This window comes from Eumetopias jubatus, unplaced genomic scaffold, assembly GCF_037043125.1.
Source record: "Eumetopias jubatus isolate StellerSeaLion01/CBP00866 unplaced genomic scaffold, mEumJub1_p1.0 scaffold_1, whole genome shotgun sequence".
NCBI lineage: Eukaryota > Metazoa > Chordata > Mammalia > Carnivora > Otariidae > Eumetopias > Eumetopias jubatus.
In genome coordinates, this window is record NW_028274807.1 from 110,372,288 (window position 1) to 110,393,536 (window position 21,249).

General features: G+C 37.2%; 2 protein-coding genes across 4 annotated transcripts in view; one reads left to right on the forward strand and one right to left on the reverse strand.

The window, feature by feature from the left end:
* MED12L (mediator complex subunit 12L) overlaps nt 1–21,249 on the reverse strand; it is a 312,204-nt gene that overhangs the window by 54,714 nt on the left and 236,241 nt on the right. Inside the window, exons 15-24 of the mRNA XM_088025763.1 lie at nt 18,840–18,987; nt 14,155–14,273; nt 13,347–13,490; nt 12,362–12,525; nt 9,530–9,661; nt 6,273–6,500; nt 5,287–5,428; nt 3,585–3,705; nt 3,128–3,229; nt 2,291–2,404 (exon numbers count right to left, since the gene is read on the reverse strand). Coding sequence (XP_087881889.1) covers nt 2,291–2,404; nt 3,128–3,229; nt 3,585–3,705; nt 5,287–5,428; nt 6,273–6,500; nt 9,530–9,661; nt 12,362–12,525; nt 13,347–13,490; nt 14,155–14,273; nt 18,840–18,987 — 1,414 coding nt within the window. The remainder of the gene's footprint in view (nt 1–2,290; nt 2,405–3,127; nt 3,230–3,584; nt 3,706–5,286; nt 5,429–6,272; nt 6,501–9,529; nt 9,662–12,361; nt 12,526–13,346; nt 13,491–14,154; nt 14,274–18,839; nt 18,988–21,249) is intronic.
* The window catches only part of P2RY12 (purinergic receptor P2Y12), a 59,422-nt gene that overhangs the window by 13,232 nt on the left and 24,941 nt on the right, over nt 1–21,249 (forward strand). For 2 of the 3 annotated variants that reach the window (XM_088025755.1, XM_028103072.2), the window contains exon 1: nt 18,786–19,241. The exons of the other annotated variant lie outside the window; for it this stretch is intronic. The gene's annotated coding sequence lies outside the window, so the exon portion shown is untranslated. Of the gene's footprint in view, nt 1–18,785; nt 19,242–21,249 lie in introns of those variants that run through there. 3 annotated transcript variants of the gene reach the window in all.

The window sequence follows — 21,249 nt, forward strand, 5'->3', positions numbered from 1 at the left end:
AAAATTTCTTGGAACCAACAAATGAGTTTAAATGAGGCCCCTCACTACCCACTATGAGTAAAACCAAGCCCAGATCAGTGAAAAAAGCCTTTTAAAACCCACAGGTCAACCAAGAAAAGGTTTTGAAAAATTTGAAAATTTGAAAAATCAGAATGGCTTAGTGAATATTTATAAAATTATAAGAGGAGGGGAGGAATAAACAATGCTTTTCAAATCATCAATATCTTATATCATAAATTCCTCATTAAAATACACAATAGAAAAAGTGCCAATTTCACTTCACTCACAAGAGTTTATTTAATTCAACAGAGCTCCTTGGGAGCTGAAAGATACGTACCAAAATTTAGCATACTTTCTCCCACCTCTGGGGATATAAAGAACTATTTCTACACCTTAAGGTAAAACTACTACATAAATTAAAAACCAATTTCTAAAGAACAGTTTTAGCTCCCAATCTCAAAATAGATCCTGGTGGACAGGACTTGAGAGAACATTGGTAAGGACAGGGTAAGGTAGAGAAATTAAAACTTCCATAAAAACAAAATCAGAGAAACAAACACCTCTGACTAGGAAATCCTCAGATTCTCATTTAGTTTAGATGTTAGGATGACAGAGAAGGTACAGGAGACTGTGCCAAAACCTTCTGTAACTGTAGAAAAGAGTGTTCAGAGACTACCCAGTCCAAGGCTCTGCTGACATCCAAATGACCCAATCCTGATTTCTCAGACTTGAAGCATTCTCTATCTACCAAGAACTGACGTGAATTACAAAGATCGAGGAAAGCCAACCAAAGATAAATGAACTCGTTATTACACATGGATATTAAAATACAATTATGTGACTCTTTAAAGAGGCTGGCAAATTTTAGTTGGAACTGGAACAGTCCTCCCAATGAAGGGGTAAGTGTCTAGACGGCACTCATCTTGCTTTCTACCATTAAGTGTCTATCCCCTTCTGTAGTCACAACTCAAACGTTAAGTTGGTTGAATAGCTACTGTTTCAAAACCTCCTTTCTAGTTTTTCTGATGGGCATTAGAGATACCACAGTTTAAAGAAAAAAAAAAAGCAAGACTCTGATTTCATGATCTCTACATTTATTTAAGTAGATTGACCAGCCATTTTCTTTTCAAACATCATCAGAGAAGAGAAATTTTATTTACTGAAATGAGCATTTATGAGCACACACCTTTTACTGTAAACTCATGGGCATTTCCAAGGGCATCCCTTTGATATAATATATAAATGTATAAATATGTTTTCTCCAACTTTTAATCTTAAACTACTGCAAAAATTAGAAACCACATGTAAATATATATATGTGTGTGTATATATATTCTTTTAAGGTGAACTTTTAATAATTTTTTTAGTGAAAATCCTGTTATCCTTTATTGTCACCAAATAACATTCAAACAGCTGTATAAAGTATAATGTTCTTTAAGACTCCTCTAAAACATTTCCTATCTACTCAATAGTTTCTATTCTAATCAAAGAGAGCTCCTTCAGAACATGAGAGAACTTTTATTTAGTCAAGGCCAAACGAGGGTTCCCAAAGTTGGAATTAAGCAGTGTGGACTCAGGACTTCCTACTCATTCAAATCCTGAACAATTTATAGAATCAAAATGTCTTAAAGCATTACACTATCAATGAATAGAAAATGCAGTACTACTACTCCAAGAGTACATATGCCAATAGGAGTATAAAGGACGTCTTGGACATTATGGATTAAATTTTTTAAAAATTCTGATATCTAATACTGATTTATCAATAATATCAACATCATTGCAATTATTACCTGATTCATGAAAACCGCAAGGCAGAAGTTTATATACTTGTTAAGGGTCACAACTGAAGTAGAAACACTAAGGTTAAAACCCAGGTTTTCTGGTGTCCTGCTCCTAATATATGACATGAAATTTAAACCTTTGGTTAGATCACCATGTCATCTGTGTCCATCACAAAGTGTGATTTATGCCAACAAATAAAAGCAAAACCACCCTGTGGGTCTGAGAATCTATACTGTATCAAAATGAATATCCTGTATTAAAATGCCATCAAAAAAAAAAAAAAAAAGACCTATTATATTTAAATTCCCCCAGAATTTGTAGGTAAGGAGCAGACATCTCAAGTCCAACTGATCTTGGACTTGGAGAAAGCCAACTAATTTTGCCAGGAAAACCAAACCAAACCAAACCACATTTCTAGTAATATGAATTAGAGTTGAACCTAAATACAAATTATTTTTCCTCTGTTTCTGGTGAATAACCAAGTTTAGTGCCAGGATAATCTTACCAAGCATCATAATTGCTTTTAAGACAGCAAACACGGCTCCCACTTCAATGCTGTTGTGAGCAGCGGCTAAGAGGTGTCTATCACAAGATGATCTTATTCCAGGGAAAGGTTTGCCTATGAGAACAACAGCAAATGGTCTCATTACCACCATTAACAATCTCTTCTAACCATTTACAATCAGCAGAGCCTTTCACTGTTAGACTGTGGGTCCTTAACTGCCATCAGTTAGCTTTAATCGATGCTTCATGGATTCACTAAGAAACACTGTCAGTATTCCTTTCTTAACATTTGCTTTTTAATTATTAAAACAATGTCTTTGCTCCTTAAAGAGATGTACCAAAAAAATAGGAACATTCATCTACATATGCTGATTGACACACACACACACACACACACACACACACACACACCTCGTATGGAAATGATTTTTAGAAACACACTTCAATCACACCTCTAGAATTTTTACCTTATTCCTTTTACCTTAGTAAAAGAATAAATGAATCATCATTGCCCTAAGCTGCTCTGATATGGTTCATAACCAACACACACAGTATGTGAGAGGATCAAGCTGCCCACCAGCAGGGCTTGGCCTAAGAGCAAAAGTATTTTTATTGTTCATTAACTCCTGCTTTGAGTTTCTCAATCCATCCTGATATTGCATAAATAAAAGGTACTAAGACAGCTCTCAAGGGTATTACTACACTCCCTCCTCACCTGCACAGCAAGCTCTCACCAGTATCAGGAAGGAAATGACAGAATGGACAGCCTACTTGGTCATTTTAGCATCTATACCTCCAAACGAAAATGTCACCAAGGGTTTTTCAGCTTTCAGCTCACCGGTTGCTTGAGGTAATAAGCAGGCCTGGGGAGCTCGGAAGAGATGAAGCAGAAGTCGGCATGTCATCCTCGCCCCCGGCTCAGCATCTGCATCCCCACAAGCTAGGAAAGATTTTAAAAGCACGTTTGCTAATTTATTCAAGGACATGTCTTCAGGTTTTCTATTAAGCTAACTTTTCTGGAATAATTTAAATATAAATGCTCCTTATAGTAAGAAGTAAGGCACTAAGCTATGCTTTTTCAGGAAACCAGAGGGCTTCCTTAAAAACAACCTTTTCCATAGGGATCCATTTGATTTTGTGTAGAACAACACTGACAATTCTATAATCTTTACCTCAACGCCACACCACTGCCCAAATGCAGGGATGCTTTAATAGTATGTTTACTGTGTTGTAATAGCTAGAAACCACCCCAAGACAGCCATCAAATAACAAGGGCCACTCTGGACATGCCATACCTGCTGCCAGGAGCGAGGGAAGTGCGACGTGCTGCACGACGTCCTCCAGAGAGAAACACTGTCGTGCTATCAGAATAGCAATGAAAGTAGCTAATGAATCATGGAATGAAAGGTCACTCACCTTCAAGAAAAACATTGACATGTTTTAATACCTAACACCCTTTCAGGTAATATCTAAGCTTAATATCTAAGAGAATGTAGGCAACACCAGTAAGATCTCAAATCCCAAAATGACCCAATAGAGTGAAATGGTAACACGTCAGACTTATTTATCTTCTAAGGACTATTTCTACTTTATAAGACCAAGAATGAGGTTTACCTATATCCCAATGCTATCAGGAGATACTGAGTTTTATCTAGAGTCCACGTTATTGAACAAAACAAAAACAAAATCAAGAAATTCCTAAAAGATGTAGCATAAATAAAACTTTTTGGCAGAATACAACATCATCTGTTATTTAAGGGTAAGATCATTAGGGAGGAAAGGAAAAACAAGGAAGTTCTAAGCCTTATTAATGTTTTAGAGTTCTTTTCAGGGATAAATATGAATGATTCTATAACATAATTAGTTTTAAAAACAACTCTGAAAATTTCCAAATGACTCCTAAACTTGAGAGAGAGTGAAAGAGAGACAGGAGAGAGAGATTGTGGAAAAAAAGGAGAGAAGGAAAATCAATGCATTCAGAATAAAACCTCTACCTACACAGACCAAACAAGACTTTGGAAGAGAACAATAACAAAAACAATCATAAGAGCAGACTTCATATTAAGTTGTACTATATGCCAATAACTATGGTTAGTGATTTACAAAAATCACCTCATTTAACAGCATACCACCATGAGGCTCATACTATTATTAATCCCAATTTTGCAGATGAAGGAACAAAGCAGAGATAAAGTATAACAGAAAACAACCAAGAGGTTAAGGAATTATGTTAAAGATAAAAATTGGGATCTCTTCTGTCTGGAAAAGCAGGTAACAGATATGAGTTACCTGAGATACCAGAACTAGAAAGTAAACCTCTAACTGGAAGGTGGAAGGAGGTTTGTAAAAATATATAAATGTCTTCTACACAGAAGACACACCGACATATAACATGATCACTCCAAGAATTGATAGGGAAAACAGAGACTCATGACAGATGTTTTAAAAACTTTACACATCATGGATGCAACAGGACATGCGAAGGAAATCAGTGATATATACCAGGTATCTCTTCATCAACTTCCAGACACAATCACTAAGAAAGCCTGAACACATCAATGAATCTGGGCCTGGACATTCTTAGGCAACACAGTGAAAGCTATGTTCCTAGAAGGTACCTTGAGCCTTACAAAACAAACTGGTTCTCTTCAAAATGTAAAGGTAAACTGCTTTAGGTAAATTACGTCTTGTACCATGAGGAGTCCAAGGCACTTGGTAAACAAAATGAACCGACAGCTCTGAAGAGAACATATTATATAAGAAATCTCAGCTAAAGAGAGTGAAACTCTTGGCATCTCTGTAGATTAAGCTATTGTATTTATCTCAATTGTTTTTTCATTTATGTAATCCTTGACAACCGCATTCTCCTTTATTGTTTTTGGACAGAGAAAGAAAAAATATTTTGTATTTCAGGTAAGGGTTAAGTCAATTAAAAAGAATTTACTAACTAAATATTTCATTGCACAGATGAGTTTTTAAGCGAAAAAGAAAACTTACATCTACAGTGCAAAGTACATCATTAAACCCCCACACATGATTTGAAGAACAACAAAGAGCCTTCAGAACTCCCAGCCATTCTGAACTAAGAACAGTGCAGCAAGCTGTCAGCTCCGAAGAGAAATTGGCAATGTCGTTAATCCTAGGAAGAGGAAAAAGAACACAGTAGAAAGTAACAGGAGAGAAACAGGCACATGTAATATACTTAATGAGCACACACCTCACTACCATCAAACAAGTCATTCATTTCTAAGATAAAAAGATTTATCAAATACCCACTTGTTAAATAACCTAGTAGAACCTGGAACCAAAGATAAAAATAAGTGGCTTCAAATATTTAATGTTGCTGAGCAAAATCAGTACAGATGCCAATTAACATATTTTTGTTCTGAGAACAAACCTGACTTATAAATTTACATTTTTAGGGGCATCAAAAAAATTAAAGACACTGTGTAATTTAGGTAGGTCAAAAAACAGTGTTTTAAAATAGGGTTTTTTTTTTTTTTTTTTAGATTTTATTTATTTAGAGAGAAAGAGTGAGCAGAAGCAGGGGGAGGGGCAGAGAGAGAGGGAGGGAGAGATTCTTAAGCAGGCTCAACACTGAGCATGGACCCGATGCAGGGCTCGATCCCACAACCCTGAGATCATGACCTAAGCTGAAATCAAGTCAGAGGCCAAACCCACTGAGCCACCCAGGTGCCTCTGATATAGGTGTTTTTCATTTGGGTTTTTATTATTTTTTTTAAGTGGATAGACAACCTATAGTTTATATCTAAAGCATCTCATGCCAGAGCATTCAGCCAGGATAGCCTGTCAGGCTAAGGAAATCACTGTATAAAGCAGAGATCAATTCAGGAATAAATGCGGGGAACAAAAAGCAAACATCCAAATGTCAGCCCAGGCAATTACTAAAGACATTAGTTTAAAAGTAACACCAAGGCAATGACTAGGTTGTTCGAAGTGAATTCCAGGGTAACCCAGCTCACCTTCCAGCATCCTGGTGGCCCATACATACATTCATGAGCGTATTACAGACGAAGCTGTAGCGATTGGCTGCATTGTCACTAAGGATCTTGCCCAGCATTGAGTAATTGATGCTACGAGCTGAAGGATTCTCAATAAAATCCATCATGAAGTCTGGATCCCATCGCAAGTTAGAATTTGCAGGCATCACATTATTATATATGGTTTGCTTAACTTTTGAACAGGCACTACTGAGGTTACAAGGAGAAAAGTTAAAAAAAAAAAAACTAGAATAACTAGAAGGCTATTTCCTTTAAGGACAGATTCAATGGCAGCAACTCTATGGAAATACATAACTCTAACATATTCCTAGAGAAGAGTCCCAATAGGAGGTTTTCATTCCAACTTTGTAAGTCTAGGAAATACTGGTCTGGCAGACAGGACTAAAGAAACCCACTAAATGACAGTAATTACAGCCTTCTCCGTTCTTTCTCAGCAGACACCTTATATAAAAAGGTGTCAGCTGTCCCTGAAGGGTGCAAGCGTGCAATCCGGATGACCAGTTCAAAAGGATGAACACTTCACAGCCCCCAGGGCTTTTAAATATCTCCCGTTTTCCTCCCTTAACCCTTGTCAACCTTTCTACTCAACTTTTCATTCATTCTCACTTAGTAGTAGTTCTTAATGCATTTCACTTTTTCAGTAAAAAATGAAACAAAAACCAGCTTTGTTCTTCTGCTGGTTCCCTCCACCTCTCCACACACTGTCATTTTAATGAAACGGACCTCGGCAAATAGTAAAGCATTACCTCTTTTCCTACTTAATTCTACCAATCTATTTGTGTCTGTCTTAGAAACCAAAAGAATCCTGCTTTCCTCTCTTTAATTTTTGTAAGAGTCAGCCCCCACTTTTCTTTCAGTCTAGAGAATTCTCCTGAGTTGACTCTCAGCTACTGCCAGCCTGCATTGCATAATTTTTCTGAAATCTGTGCCTCGTGGTGAAGTCTCCTTACTCTTCATTTCTAGGCTTCCTGTTTCATTTATTACACTCCTCCCAGACGAGCCCTTCCATGCTTTAATGAAACATTAGCTGCTTTCTAGGTCACTCTCAAATTCTCACCGCTCTTTGCTGCAGACATATATGAAATTAAGGAAACAACTGAGACATCTTGTGTCTGAAACTGCCTGTACCTGAAAAACCTGACAGTAATAAAAGCAACACATGCTTTTAGGCCAAAATGACTTATGTGCAAATCTAGGCTTCACCATTTATTAGCTTAGGATGAGGAACAATCACTTCTTGCCAGGAACAGTCATTTCTACTTCTTGAGGTTGTGGGGAGGATTAAAGATCTTGATGGAAAGAACCCAGCACAGTGCCTGGCACACAGCTGCCGCCCGATCAGCGCAAGATGTATTTCCCCCCAACAGTCCTCTCACACAACTTTAGAGGTGCTCCTTCAGATCTAATTATTAAAACTGTTTTATTAGCATAATAATAGAAATCTCTCTGAGACGCTAGCTTTTGTTTGACTGTTTTTCTTAATCCCAATCGACAAATAATGCCTTACTTCAGGGTTTCCGGAGAGCTGCGCTGGTCTGCGAGTTCTTTAACCGGCAAGCGTGAGCCAGGGCCCCTCCCTGTGATGTGACACCGTACTGACCCTCAGCTCACTGTTGGTCTCCTAAGCCTCCACACAGCCCAGGTACATTACTTGAATTCACTTACTGAACACACTGGCACTACTTGGCGGCAGCACTAGGGGTCAAACAGGCTATTGGGGCTTTCTCGGGAAGTTCACTATTTGGTTTCAAGAACCAAATCATGTATGAGAAATCTCTCTGAAAACCGTAAACTGAAAATGAAAGCTGTCTGTAAAGTAAGAATGTATAGTATTATTCTTATTACATCATTTCTGTGGAAAGATGTTTCCTAAGACCCACTCAAATGTTCTACAAGGGATTATTGGGAAACCTAGCTCATTTCACGATGACATACTCTCCCATTTTTTTCCCCTACTGATACCATTGAAAATATCATGATTCCCCCCCCTCCCCCGGATGTAGCTTGCATTCAGCAGGATTTTTGCAGTGCCTGCTAGGAGTCAAACATTCTTCAAGGTACCAGGATACGCCAATGAAGAAAATAAAAGTTCCTCCTTTCACGAAGCTTACATTCTAGGAGGAAGCCAGACCATAAATACCTATATAATTCACCCAGTGGTGGCAAGTGCTAAGGTTCAGAGAACGACAGAGAGTAGGGAGAAGAGGCTGCTACTGAAAACAGGATGGGCAGGGAGGTAGACCGTGAATGTACTGTGGGGATGAACATGTTAGTAAGAGAGGGGAAGGATTACATGAATGGGAGCAGCATGTGCCAAAGTCCCACGATGGGAGTGTGCTTAGAGTGTGTGAAGACCAGAAAGGAAGTCCATGTGGTTAGCATGGCATACATAGTGGGGAAGAAGAAAAAGAGTAGATTGCATTCAGCGGATCCTGAAGGCTAGGTTAGGACTTTGAATTTTATTCTGTGTAGATAAGAAGCCACTAGAAATCTTCAAGTTATTCTTGTTTTAAAGGATGACTTTAGTAGGTATGCTGACAATATGCTAAAGAGAGTCAGGGGCGCAAGCAGAGAAATCAGTTAGGACTCTGCAATGGTCTAACCAAGAGATGGTGGTGGTGACAAAGCAATGATGGGCAGTCACATTCTACACAAACCTGGATGACAAAGCTCACAGAATTTAAGAACAAAGAACCCTAATTCTTTCCTTAGCTCCTTCTAGATGACAAATTTAATACGCAGCTATTATCGTCCCCTTCATAACCCCGACAATTAATAACCAAAATTTCCTCAAAATAACATTAAGTAAGTATGTGTTTTCTAGCACCTGTCTACTTGTGGGGGTAATAGCAAGCGCTAAGATGCAGAGAATGACATCCACTCAGGGACACCATCTGAAATAGGATGGTCAAGGAAGCAGAGAAGCAAAGGCAGCGAGAAAGTAAGCATTCAAACAGCAGGGAAACGTTTCAAGTGAGGTACTAGCAAGTGCAAAGTACAGAATATTTCCTTTCAAGTTTCTCTCAGAATTGCAATCATAGCTAAACATGCAGAGTAACTGGTAACAGGAGGTTAAAGTGACAATGAAAGATAATTCAATATGAATTCTGGCAGATATAATTATGATTAATTTTCATTATTAAAAAGTATGACAATATTAGTTGGGTCACTACCAAATACAGGCATAAGCCTATTCCTGTTGATTTCCTTCTACCCACCTGAAGAGGTCTCCAAATTTACTTCTGAGGTGGCTACATGACACATAGAGATCGTAGAGGTAGGCTAAGATGCATCTCTCGGGGGAGGAACATTCTGAGGGGTTCACAACATGCTTTACCACACCACATAACCTGAGGGGGAAAAATATACGAAGAAATGAGACACATATTTTGCTAATATATATCTTATTGTTTGAATCCTTTAGAGTGAGAATATGTGGGTGTATTACTTGGATAAGAAAAAAGGTATCACGTTTTTGATACTAATGATTATAGCAATAGTACATAATTGCATAAAATATCATTTTTCTATTAGGATATTGAAAAACTAGATGATTTTTAAAAAGACTTGGGAAATACCATTAACAACAAGAAATGAATACAGAAGGTACGGGTGGAGGAATCCATCAATGAATTTACTGTGACCAGAACACTAGAGGAAATCTGTCGTAGAGAATCTCTCTTCAGTAAAAAGATCATAAATTCAGGCCATTTGCAAAAATTCTTAAGTCCACTCCTTTGGAAAAGAGCAAGTCTCTAAATCAGTAAATCTGGGAAATTCATTTTCAGGACCATAAGCTGGTCCTGGCAAAAACTTGATGAATTCATGATTTGAGGTCATATTCTCGTTTATCCAAACCAGACACAGATTTTACTTTACTTTATGTAAGAAATTAACCCCCCCTTCCTTTTTTAATGACCTTCTCTAGAAGTCTTTCAAAAAAGAAGTACTGTTACTATTCCATTTCTGTGCCCTTTTCCCCATAACGGAAGGATGGTCCCATTGGCCACAGTTCATTCAACGAAAAGCTTCATATAACACACAAGAAAACACTGGTGGTCCATCCACCTATTTGTAACTCTGATTCCACTATTACCATCTTGTATTCTGTTATAGGGTTCAGTAATATCACAATAATGTCATCGATGACTCAGATTATTAAAGCTGAAAAGGGCTTTTAGAATCATCTGATTCACCTTCCTCATTTAAAAAAGACAGAGCTGAGGCTCAGACAGGTGAAATAACTTGCCCAAAGGCAAAAAGCTAATTAACAGCACATCCAAAAGGAGAGGCTGAGGTCTCCCAACTCCCAGTCCTCAGCTCTCTCCATTATTAAGGGGGTCAGGGAAACCAGGGACAGCCGAGGCTGTCAAGGCCAGGAAGGACACTACAATCACAAATACCAGAGGTAGAAATGACAAGACAATAAAGAAATGGCAATGTTGCATCCCAAGCCCTGCGAAATGATATCAGCAGACAGAGCCACCAGACAGCTGATAAAAGCTGTCAGTTACAGTAAAAGTATCCTGCAATTATGAAGTAGAGGATTCGATCTGTTAAATATGCTAACAAAAATTGGACACATACTCTAAAGAGCAAGGAATTATGCTGTGATTGAAGTAAACAAACACTTATTGAGAGTTTGTTAGGCATCCATACCATAGCAGTCAGTGTTTCCTTGATTGTTTTTCACTTGTTAGAGATAAGAAAAACATTTTACACTGAGATCCAGTATATGCATTCAGTACAAAAAATGTAATATCAAATATGATTTTATGAATATTTAATAGATAATACATTTAAAATGTCAAAATAAATGATACTAAAATAAATTTCAAAATAACAAAAATAAAATTTGTCAAAATCTGTAATACTCACTTTATGACTAACTGATGGGTTTCCAAACACAGTTTAGAAAGCACAGTATAAATCAAGAAGCATGAATGTGCTCTTATGTAGAATGACTTTTAGCAATCTGGGAGATTTATTAGCTATGCAATGTTAAGTAGATCACTTCAACTTCAACTGCATTTAAAAGGCCTGAGTCTCGGTTTCATGATTTGTAAATGGTACTAATTATGCAATTTTATAGGGCAGTTGAGGGCTATTAGGTGGTCCTATATTTCCTGAATTCTAAAATGTTTATTTTCAACCTTTTAAAAATATCTGGAATGTTTGAGATTTCATTTAATAGTCTATGTGTACTATTAATGTGGTAGCATTTCCTTTTCTCCCAAAAAGCTTCTGCTAAATGGATGACACTCCAGAATAGATGATAAATTGATTGCATGTGCTAGATTACAGAAAAAAAGTACTGTGGAACCACAGAACCCCATGTTTCTTTTAAATCCAGGAAGGAAAATGTCAGAAAAAGAAAAGAGGTGTTGTTTTTGTTTTACTATATATAATGCCCTAGAGAAAGAAGTCTGCAGTAGACAAAAAGGAGCTCCATACAGGTGTTCTGTCACTACACTTCTCTCGTCCCTGTAACCTCAGCCTCTAATGGGGATGATGTTAGGACCTGGTCCAACTTCATGAGTGACAGCAAAGAAAACTTCACCCTACAGTTCAAACAAACCAAAAAACAGACTAAGACACAAGAAAGTCATTTGTTCTAGATTAACTTTTGTCAAGATGGATTTAGTTTCTAAAAGAAATGAAATTGAAGAAGCAAATAGGGAAATAACAACGTGTGCAAAGCTCATTTCATCTTGACTATAACCTGGAATTACATCAACGAAGCAGCTGAGACATATTCATCATGCATCATAAGCCGTGGTTCGGGGTAGCAAATGATACAGTGTTGTAAATGACGGGCTTATGCTCATAGAAATTAGGGGCAGGCAAGGAAGGCCTCTCTATTTGGAGAACACACTTTTCCTGCTTACGTCTTCTTCACTGATAAATGTTTTCCGGCAAAAGTAGTCTTTAACTCTATCTTTCAAATTGAAACAAACACCTATTTTTCCTGTTAAAACCATTACGATATTCCATCACAAATTATACATAGACAACATGTGAAAAACAGTCATAATATTTTATATACCAACCCTTCAAACACCTGGGCTGTCTGATCAGGATTGAGGATGAGACAGCTATGGTACCGCCTGAGGACAGCCACGATGCACACACACAGTCCCGTTGTGTAACTTCCTGCCAGGCTGGAGGATTTCAGGAGCAGTTCGGCTTCCACAACACTCAGTTCATTTAGCAGCTACAAGGGAAGAAAAGATTGAGTAAAAAGGTAGCTGCCAAAGGAATAGGAAAAACATTTTTTTTCACAAGCCACACACTGAGTCATTCCAATACCATTTTATCTCACCCACTACCCATCCCAGGACCATATGCATACACAACTACAGTGTGAGAAAACAAGCCCCAATGAATTAAACTGGTTTTTATTTTTAATCCTTTACCAAATTCTACAGTTTTGCCTCTGTCTAGACATCATGATACATACAATCAGAAAGTATCCAACACTGAAACAGCTACCAAAACTCGATGGCAGCCCAAAGTTCTAGACCAGATGATTTCAGAGAATATCCCCACCTCTCACGTTTTCCTTTCTTTTAAAGAAAACAGAAGTTATTTATCATTATTTTCTTGTTATTAACAAAACACCTCCAATAAGAAACAGAAAACGAGTTTTATTTCTATTCACTAAAAGCAAGATAATAAATGAACTCAAGTATGTTTATAAGACATTTAATGGGACAAATCAAATTATAAGGTTTTATTTTTTTGCTCTTAACCTATAATATACTCTACAATAATAAACTTTCACCTTTTCTTAGAAAAGACAAAAATAAATCCTCAAAACCCTCACATTTTTAAATGACTATTATATATTTTTGCACCAATTATAATTATTTAATTGAAAATTATGAACATGGCTACAATTAAAATACTACTTGAATACTATTGATTCAGAATGTCTCTATTATTCAAAAATGCACTGGGTTGCTCATTTTAAATTATATGATGCCTAGCAGGTTTGCGTTCCTAAAATTGAGAGAAGCAAGGTCTCTTTGACACCTGTATTGCGAAGTCAATTAGTCCATTGATGTTTAGTGCTGGCTCCATAAGATCAAAGATAAGCTGAATATGGTGAGCCAAAGGGAGATGATAGGATGTTCCTGAAGCAAAGCTTGTGATTTGTTCCAGCACATTGTTAGAGATCTGGGCAACCAAAAACAAACAAAACTGAAAACAACCGTAAAATCAATATTCAAAATTATTTTAATTTTTTAAGCAAGAAATTTGAATTTATATATTCTACTTAGAAAAAAGTTAAAACCTATTTCCAAAGAAACCAAAAACTACATACAAATCCAACAACTTCCTTACTACAGCTATAATTTGAAGAAATAAGCCAAGTGGTCATTAAAATCTTAACCTATCTTAATGGTAGAACAACTACAAATGCTAATTAATTTCCAGATAACATCTATCTGAGTATGAGTGGATTTGTAAAACAACACAGATCTGGTTTTTGCTCATTTAGATAGTATTTTATTTTAGTCATCAACAGATTTCTCCCTTCCCATAGCAATGTAGGACCAAAATGTAATAACATAACTATTGCATTAGGGAGTATCTGACACAGTGTTGACTATTATCATAAGGCAAAAGTATTTTGATAAAAAAATTAATTTCTCTGAAGAAGGCAACCTGACACTTCAAACTGACCTACTCAATAGTTTGAGATGATTCCAAAATTCCAAATATGTTTTAAAAACATATCTATACAACCAAATAAGGCCAAAAACATATACTGCATGAAATAAATTTTGAAGTAAATATGAATATACCAAATGCATAACACATAGCTTTAAACAGCTACCTGAGACGTCACTTGATGCTGATCAAAATATGAAAGGAGCTGAAGTTTTGTGAACACAGTCTCTAGTGTCGGAAATGCTTCCTGTTTGCTCTTCCTGGCTTTTGGTCCTTCATCTCCAACTAAATAGACAGTGAATACATTACTTTCCATTTAATAGAAGCTCTTGACTTTTTCAGGGGATACTTTCTATTGAACTATAACATATATGGAGAAGTGCACAAACTATGAATTTCTACAAAGTAAACTCATGTAATGAGACTCAAATCACAAAATCACATACCAGAAACCTAGATACCCCCTCAGGCTCCTTCTAGTCACCTCTCTGCCCCAGGGAATCAAGATGCTGACCTCTAAAAGCCTGGATGAGTATGGCCCACTTTGGAACCAAGGAGAGATACTTTTCACATCCGGCAGCTTTCTCTCAACTATATGCTTCTGAGAATTGATCCACACTGTTGAGGCAATTTTAACTTGTTCTAAAATTAAGTTAATTCCCATTCATGGATAGTATACTAACATGTGATATACCACCATTTATTTATTCATTCTAATGAGTAGTTTCCAGATTTTGACTATTAATGGGAAGTACCTCTATAAACATTTCTCACTAACTCTTAAAATATGATAACAATGAAAGGGGAAAAAAAAATCACCCAGGGTCACACTGACAGAATAGAAAGTTCACTGGCATCTTGTTAGGACATTCACCATGATATTTCTCCCGAACAATTTAATATATAAAAAAGGAAATTTCCCCAATTTTAAAGTTTTTTAGGGGTAGCAAGGAATTAAATTGCTCCACATAATGGGAAAGTGCCACATTTATCAATTTAGCATAAAGAAGTTTAAAGAAAATTCCAGAAAAAAAATATTATAAACACTACTTCTCCCAGGGGGACTCTTGTTCTTCTCAACAATTCAAAAAGAATCAGATCCGGTCTTAAATATCTTTAAATATATGCATTTATAAAGACAAATCTTAAAAAACCCAGAAAGGTCGGATTACATGATCTGTAAGATCATTTCTAACGCTCTGAATCTAAGTAAGCTAAGGCTACTGAGACGGGAGCTTCATCACTCACGTCTTCTTATTTGGGAAAGTTTACTTTCAGAGAACAAAAGGTCACTTTATAGATTTTTTTTTTCTATTAAAGACACAAATATTTCACTGAATGCAAAAAGATCTTGCTGAAGGCAAACATAATGGTTTTAGAAAATAACATTAGAAGAGATTTTCTTTCAAATACAAGCAAGTGTAGTTTATAGGCACAGGTGTGCACACACCAGGGTGTTTTATTTCCTAAAGCAAACAAACCCCGATCGCAGAGTACATAGAATTCAAAGGTGATGAGTAACAGAAGGTACAAGACTGTGCCCCTTGTGTTAACACCAAATCTAATGCAAAGAGTAAGAACTCAGAAGTTCATTAAACCTACTTGATTTTTTTTTTTTAAGATTTCATTTATTTATTTGACAGAGAGAGACACAGCGAGAAAGGAAACACAAGCAGGGGGAGTGGGAGAGGGAGAAGCAGGCTTCCTGCTGAGCAGGGAGCCCAACACAGGGCTCGATCCCAGGACCCCGGGATCATGACCTGAGCCAAAGGCAGATGCTTAACCAACTGAGCCACCCAGTCGCCCCAACCTACTTGATTTTCAATATCTATTCTCAAATTAAGTGTGGTCGTTTGCCTTCTTTTTAGCTGCTCACATGTAATAAGCATGCTCAAAATATCCAAGTTTGGAATATTTCATGAGCTAACATCATTGATCCCAAGGCTGAAAACTCACATCAATGGTCTTGGGTACAAAATGCTGTAAAAGTGAAGTTAACATATTTAATCAGTCCTTCCTGGGGCCAAAACAAATAAACAAGCAAAAAAATAACACATTTGAGGAAGTACACCTGCATGAGAATTCACAAATACATTTTTTTTTGGTTTATGCTAAATAGGCTGTATTTTACTTACATTTAGCTAACTTCTTAAAATCTCATTCAATTGGATTCTTGGCAATTGACATTTTTTTAAAAATTTTAAGAAATTAGTGGTGGTTCTCAATGGACTATTTTATTTTCATGATATTTACATAAATAACAATGTAGTCATAATCCATGGATTTTCCTCATCTGTTTTATGTTAATTTGTTTTCGTAATACATTTTATTGCTCTTTTCTTGCTTAATTTTAGTTTCCCTTTTTTAAAAAAATCTTTAAATCCTGGAAATTTTGGACTTTATTGTCATGGTAAACTTCATTAATGTTTAAAAAATACAGTGACAACCAAAGATGACTGGCCAATGTAAATGGAAAATGAAGATCGACCATGCTCAAGTGGGAAGTGTCATTTGAACTCCTACTGGCCTGGCTGATGTGAGAACACTTCTAATGAGTTCCTCAAAACCATACTTTTATATGTAGCCAGAAATCAAAGACACACTAACACAAGTTCTGTTTCCCTTCCTTACCAGTAAACAGTGGGCAAATCACCATTAATCAGAAGTACAGCTACCTAGCTTCCGGTGAGCATACTAGGTTTTAAGTAGTGACTCAAACTTTGACTATTTATCAGAAGACAGCTCACTAAACCTAAATTAACATATTTCTGATTGAGGAATTTTATCTAAAATGGGGGAAAGACAGGGGCACCTGGGTGACTCAGTTGGCTGAGCATACAACTCTTGGTTTCGGCTCAGGTTATGATCTCGGGGTTGTGGGGTCAAGCCCCTGGGTGGGCTTCCCGCTCATGGTGGAGTCTGTTTTGAGTTTCTCTCCCTCTGCCCCTCCCCCTGCTCATGCACACTCTCTCCAAAATAAATAAATCTTTAAAAAGTAAAAAATAAAATGAGGGAAAGACAAAAATCCCCATTGCAAATATATCTCCACAGTGATGGTTTCACTGTTGGTATCTCAAAAAGTAGCATGAAACAACAATGATTTTTCTCTTTGTGAGATCATAAGCAAGAACTGCCTATTTAAGAGAATGGTACAGAGATAGGATAGACTGTACATAGTCTGGCATTAAATACTCGTTGTGAAGGAAGGAAATAGGCTCAACAAAAAAGGACACCGCACTGTTTCCTTCCCCTTCTGACCCCTCCAAACCCTTCCAAACCTCAAAATTCCGTAAGATCAGGAAAGACTGTCTAAAATTAATTTTGATGAAATATGTTTCCCTGACCCTTCTAAAGAAGACAGTGGCCATCCGATTCCAAGTAAACAAAAAGAAGTTTCGAATCTCTTTGCTAGCTAGTTATAGCGCTTCTAAATTCAACCTTCTACATGCAATCCATTTCCTCTTTTCTCTAACAGAGGAAAACAGCAAAACAAGAGGATCAACAGTTTTTCTTAGAGCAGGTTCTTTGTTTCTGGGTTTTTGATTTTTTTTTTTTTTTTTTTTTTTAAACCAAGCTTAAGAATGACAGGCCAACAACAACAAGGTTTCATTTCCCATCCACAACTCTTGGTTGTTCCTTCATGGGGCCAGTGTGGTACAAGGTCCTTCAGTGGCCATGGAAGGGAGAGGAGTCAGGGAACTGTTGTAAATCACCTGAGGTAACGCTTTCATTATGTTCTAAAGACAACTGCTTCAGACATCAGACACCTGCAACACCACATTCACACTCAAAAGCATATTGTCCTTGTACCTTGTTTCTGCATGTGCTCCCCCACTGATGGAGAGGACACAGAGCCATTTGTATTAGTTCTCTCTGTACTTTCTCTAGGAAAGGTCTAGTGTGGGCAATCTCTAAGTAAATCACCTGGTTAAAGACTAAAGACTGGAGGCCCTGTGAAAAGGTTCATAAAAACATATGTATTTTGTACTGGCCAACAAAGCAGGGTTCCTAGAGTGGTTTATGCCATGTGTAGGAAGAAGACTGTTTGCATAGAGAAAATTCAAACTTTTTTTTCTTTGATTATTTACACAATAAAGAAACAAACACCAGTAATGGTAGTGAAGTATATATAATGATATCATATTTTAAATCTTATGACTGGCTGATAAAATAAACAATCCTTAAAAAGAGTAATTAGGCAAATGTGAAGTGGATAATTAAAGAATTCCAATTATGCAATGTGGTGACATAATATAAAGGCATAGCTTCACTGTAAAAAATCTATGTCAAGAGCATGTGAAAAGACTATTCCAAGTAAAGAAGGCATTATAGAACAAAGACCCAATTTTCTTTTTTAGTCAAAATAATTTGGTTATGGGTAGCCACCACTACATATTACAATTATTCTTCTGAATAAAGACAAGATCAGCAACTACACTATCATGATTTTCAATTATCGTGCAAATGTGAGTACACAGAGCAAACTACAAGCTTAAAAAAAGGATGGTAAAGAATTGAAGAAATGGAACTTTTCCAGATTAAGGGTTTTCCAACTCCTTCTTCAGTACTTCTTTATGCCTACTGTAGAAAATTTGGGAAGAATAAAAACAAAAGAGTAGAAAATTAAAATTACCTATATCTATCTATAGAACACGGTATTTTAATATAAGGATTACTATAAATAGAACCAAGGCATTAAAATTTCAATATGCTTATTCACATTTCAATATGACAGTCATTCAGGAGAGGAAACACTCTGGTGACAGTGTCATGTATGACTTTGATAAAGACCGTGCTAAGAGGAAGGGCAAAAGACAGCACAATGGGAGCAAATGCATTAAGGTTCTTTACCCCCCGTCTCTGTGGTGCTCTTCTTATTTAGGATTTTCAAAATATCTTTGGTAATCTTCTTCAACTGATGCCTCGCTTCATCACGCTCTTTGCCCACTCCATAAAGAAGGATTGTGCGCTGGTTACATTCATGACTTGAAGATTCATCCTGAAAAACAGAAAATACATTTTGAAACCCTTGTTTGCAGGGGTGGGGTTGCATTTCACATCCATGAAATGCACTAACCACAGCATCTCCATGCTGGCTTGCGCTGGTGGCATCCCACCCACCTTTCAATTCACCTCAACCTCCACTGGCAACACCCTTGTTTTTCCAGTTTGGAACTTGCTAAAGTAAAAAAAAAAAGTGCCAACTGACCTGAAGTCTTAATAGAAGCATTTGATGTGGGCGTACCCTCCAGAGTAAGTTTTGACTCTTGAAAACTTTTCATTGTTTAAAATTTGACATGGTAATAATTTCACATCATATTACATATTATCTAGTCATACTTCTTCCGTAAGGAAAATGTTATTTCTTAGCAAGCTTGGTTTTCTATATATGGCATCATTAAATATTAAATTTAAAAAAAAATGATCTTGCTAGGATCCTCAAGTGCTTTGAGGAGAAAAATGATCCACTGGCTTCCAACATGACTGTTGTGAGGTGTATGCATATTTATTTCCAAATGACAAAACAATAAAGAGGGCAGGTCTCATTAGGTGTGAGGCAAACAGCTGGAAATGCAAACATGTTATACATCAACTTCCTCTACTGGACCACCTCCACCCCTATTCCACAGACACAGTAAATTCAAGCACTATTTTTCCCACAAGGGAAAAGAAAATACTTAGTGACAGCATAAGAAAAACACACACATACCGCTAAACAAATTCTACACTCTTCCATTTTCTTAGTAAAATTCCAAGCTCTATGCCTTACTACAATCCCCTTTCCTTAGCTTTTTGTATATGTTTGTCCATGATAGGCACTTACCCTTCCTAACAGTAACTAATTCTAAGGAGCTTGCATGAGCAAAGACTATCTCCCAGGGAAGACTGACTGTACTATGTTCATAATGGCTACAAAAAAGGGCAAAAGCCTTGAGACTTGGAGAATCCCATGCTTAATTTGACTTATTTAAAAAACAAAACAAAAACTCTGCACACAATTGCATTTTGCTTTTATACTCTTGAAATAAGAGCCTGTTTTCTCTCTCAGCTTCTGCCACTTTCCATCATTGGGTCTTTCTCACACACTTGCAGTCAGGTCACCATTTTTCTTTGCACTGATTCCTTTTTTATTATACTCTCCCAAAAATATACATTTGTATATGCTGACAATCCAACTTGCTACCCTGTGTAGAAATAATTAGTAATGCTTCAGGTGTTCAAATTTGCCTCTTAAGGAAAAAAAAAAGCTAGGAGCAGGTCTCTTCTAGAAGTTGTATTTACTCTGTATTCTGAATATCCAAATCTCCTCCAAGGTTTTAAAAGATAAGACCTAATCATAGGATAAAGTAAACACAGGTAGTGATTCCTACATTTTGTTGCACACCTGCATGATCTGAGCAGCTTATTAATCTCCAATTTTTGTTGCCATTATAGACAATTACTGATATATTTCTTTTTTGTCTAGTGGGATGTGTACATATGAGCCCTGGAAGGGAACAGGAGGACACTAAGAAAACTGTACAAAACTTAGGCAGGGGGCACCTGGGTGGCTCAGTCGGTTAAGCGTCTGCCTTCAGCTCAGGTCATGATCTCAGGGTCCTGGGATGGAGCCCTGCATCAGGCTCCCTGCTCAGCGGGGAGGCTGCTTCTGTCTTTCCCTCTGCCCTTCCCCCCCGCTGGTATGTTCCCTCTCTCTCTCTCTCTCTTTCCCTCTCAGATAAATAAGTAAAATCTAAAAACAAACCAACCAACCTCAGGCAGTGCCAGTCATGTGCCCTGGCAATTTTTTTCAGTTAAGGTACCTGGCAAATAGTTCTAATGTAAACTTCTGTGTGACGAGTGATGGAAAGATGTCAGCAAAGTTACTGAACACCTGCTGTTAGAGTATCTACTTGGGGGAAGACAAGATGCTAGGAAGCCTGAGAAAATACAAGGATGAATGGTCCCTGTTCTCGAGGAGCACAGATTCAGGGTCATAAAAGTAGCATTTGCAGAGCTCGTCACACACACAGAGATACAATGGCTCCACCTGTACCAGTAACAGCCCATGCTCAGGGTAAGAGCAAGATGTGACTCAATTCAGGTAGCGCCATTTGCTGACTCCATGGTCCTTTGAGTCTTTCTGACCTAATGAGCCTTTCTGGGCCTCAGAGTCTTCCCCTGAAAAATGGGCTAATACCACCTTCCTTTTGAGATTTTTGTCAGAATAACGGAGATGAAGTATATAAAACACTTAGCAGTGGATCAGACACAGAACCTG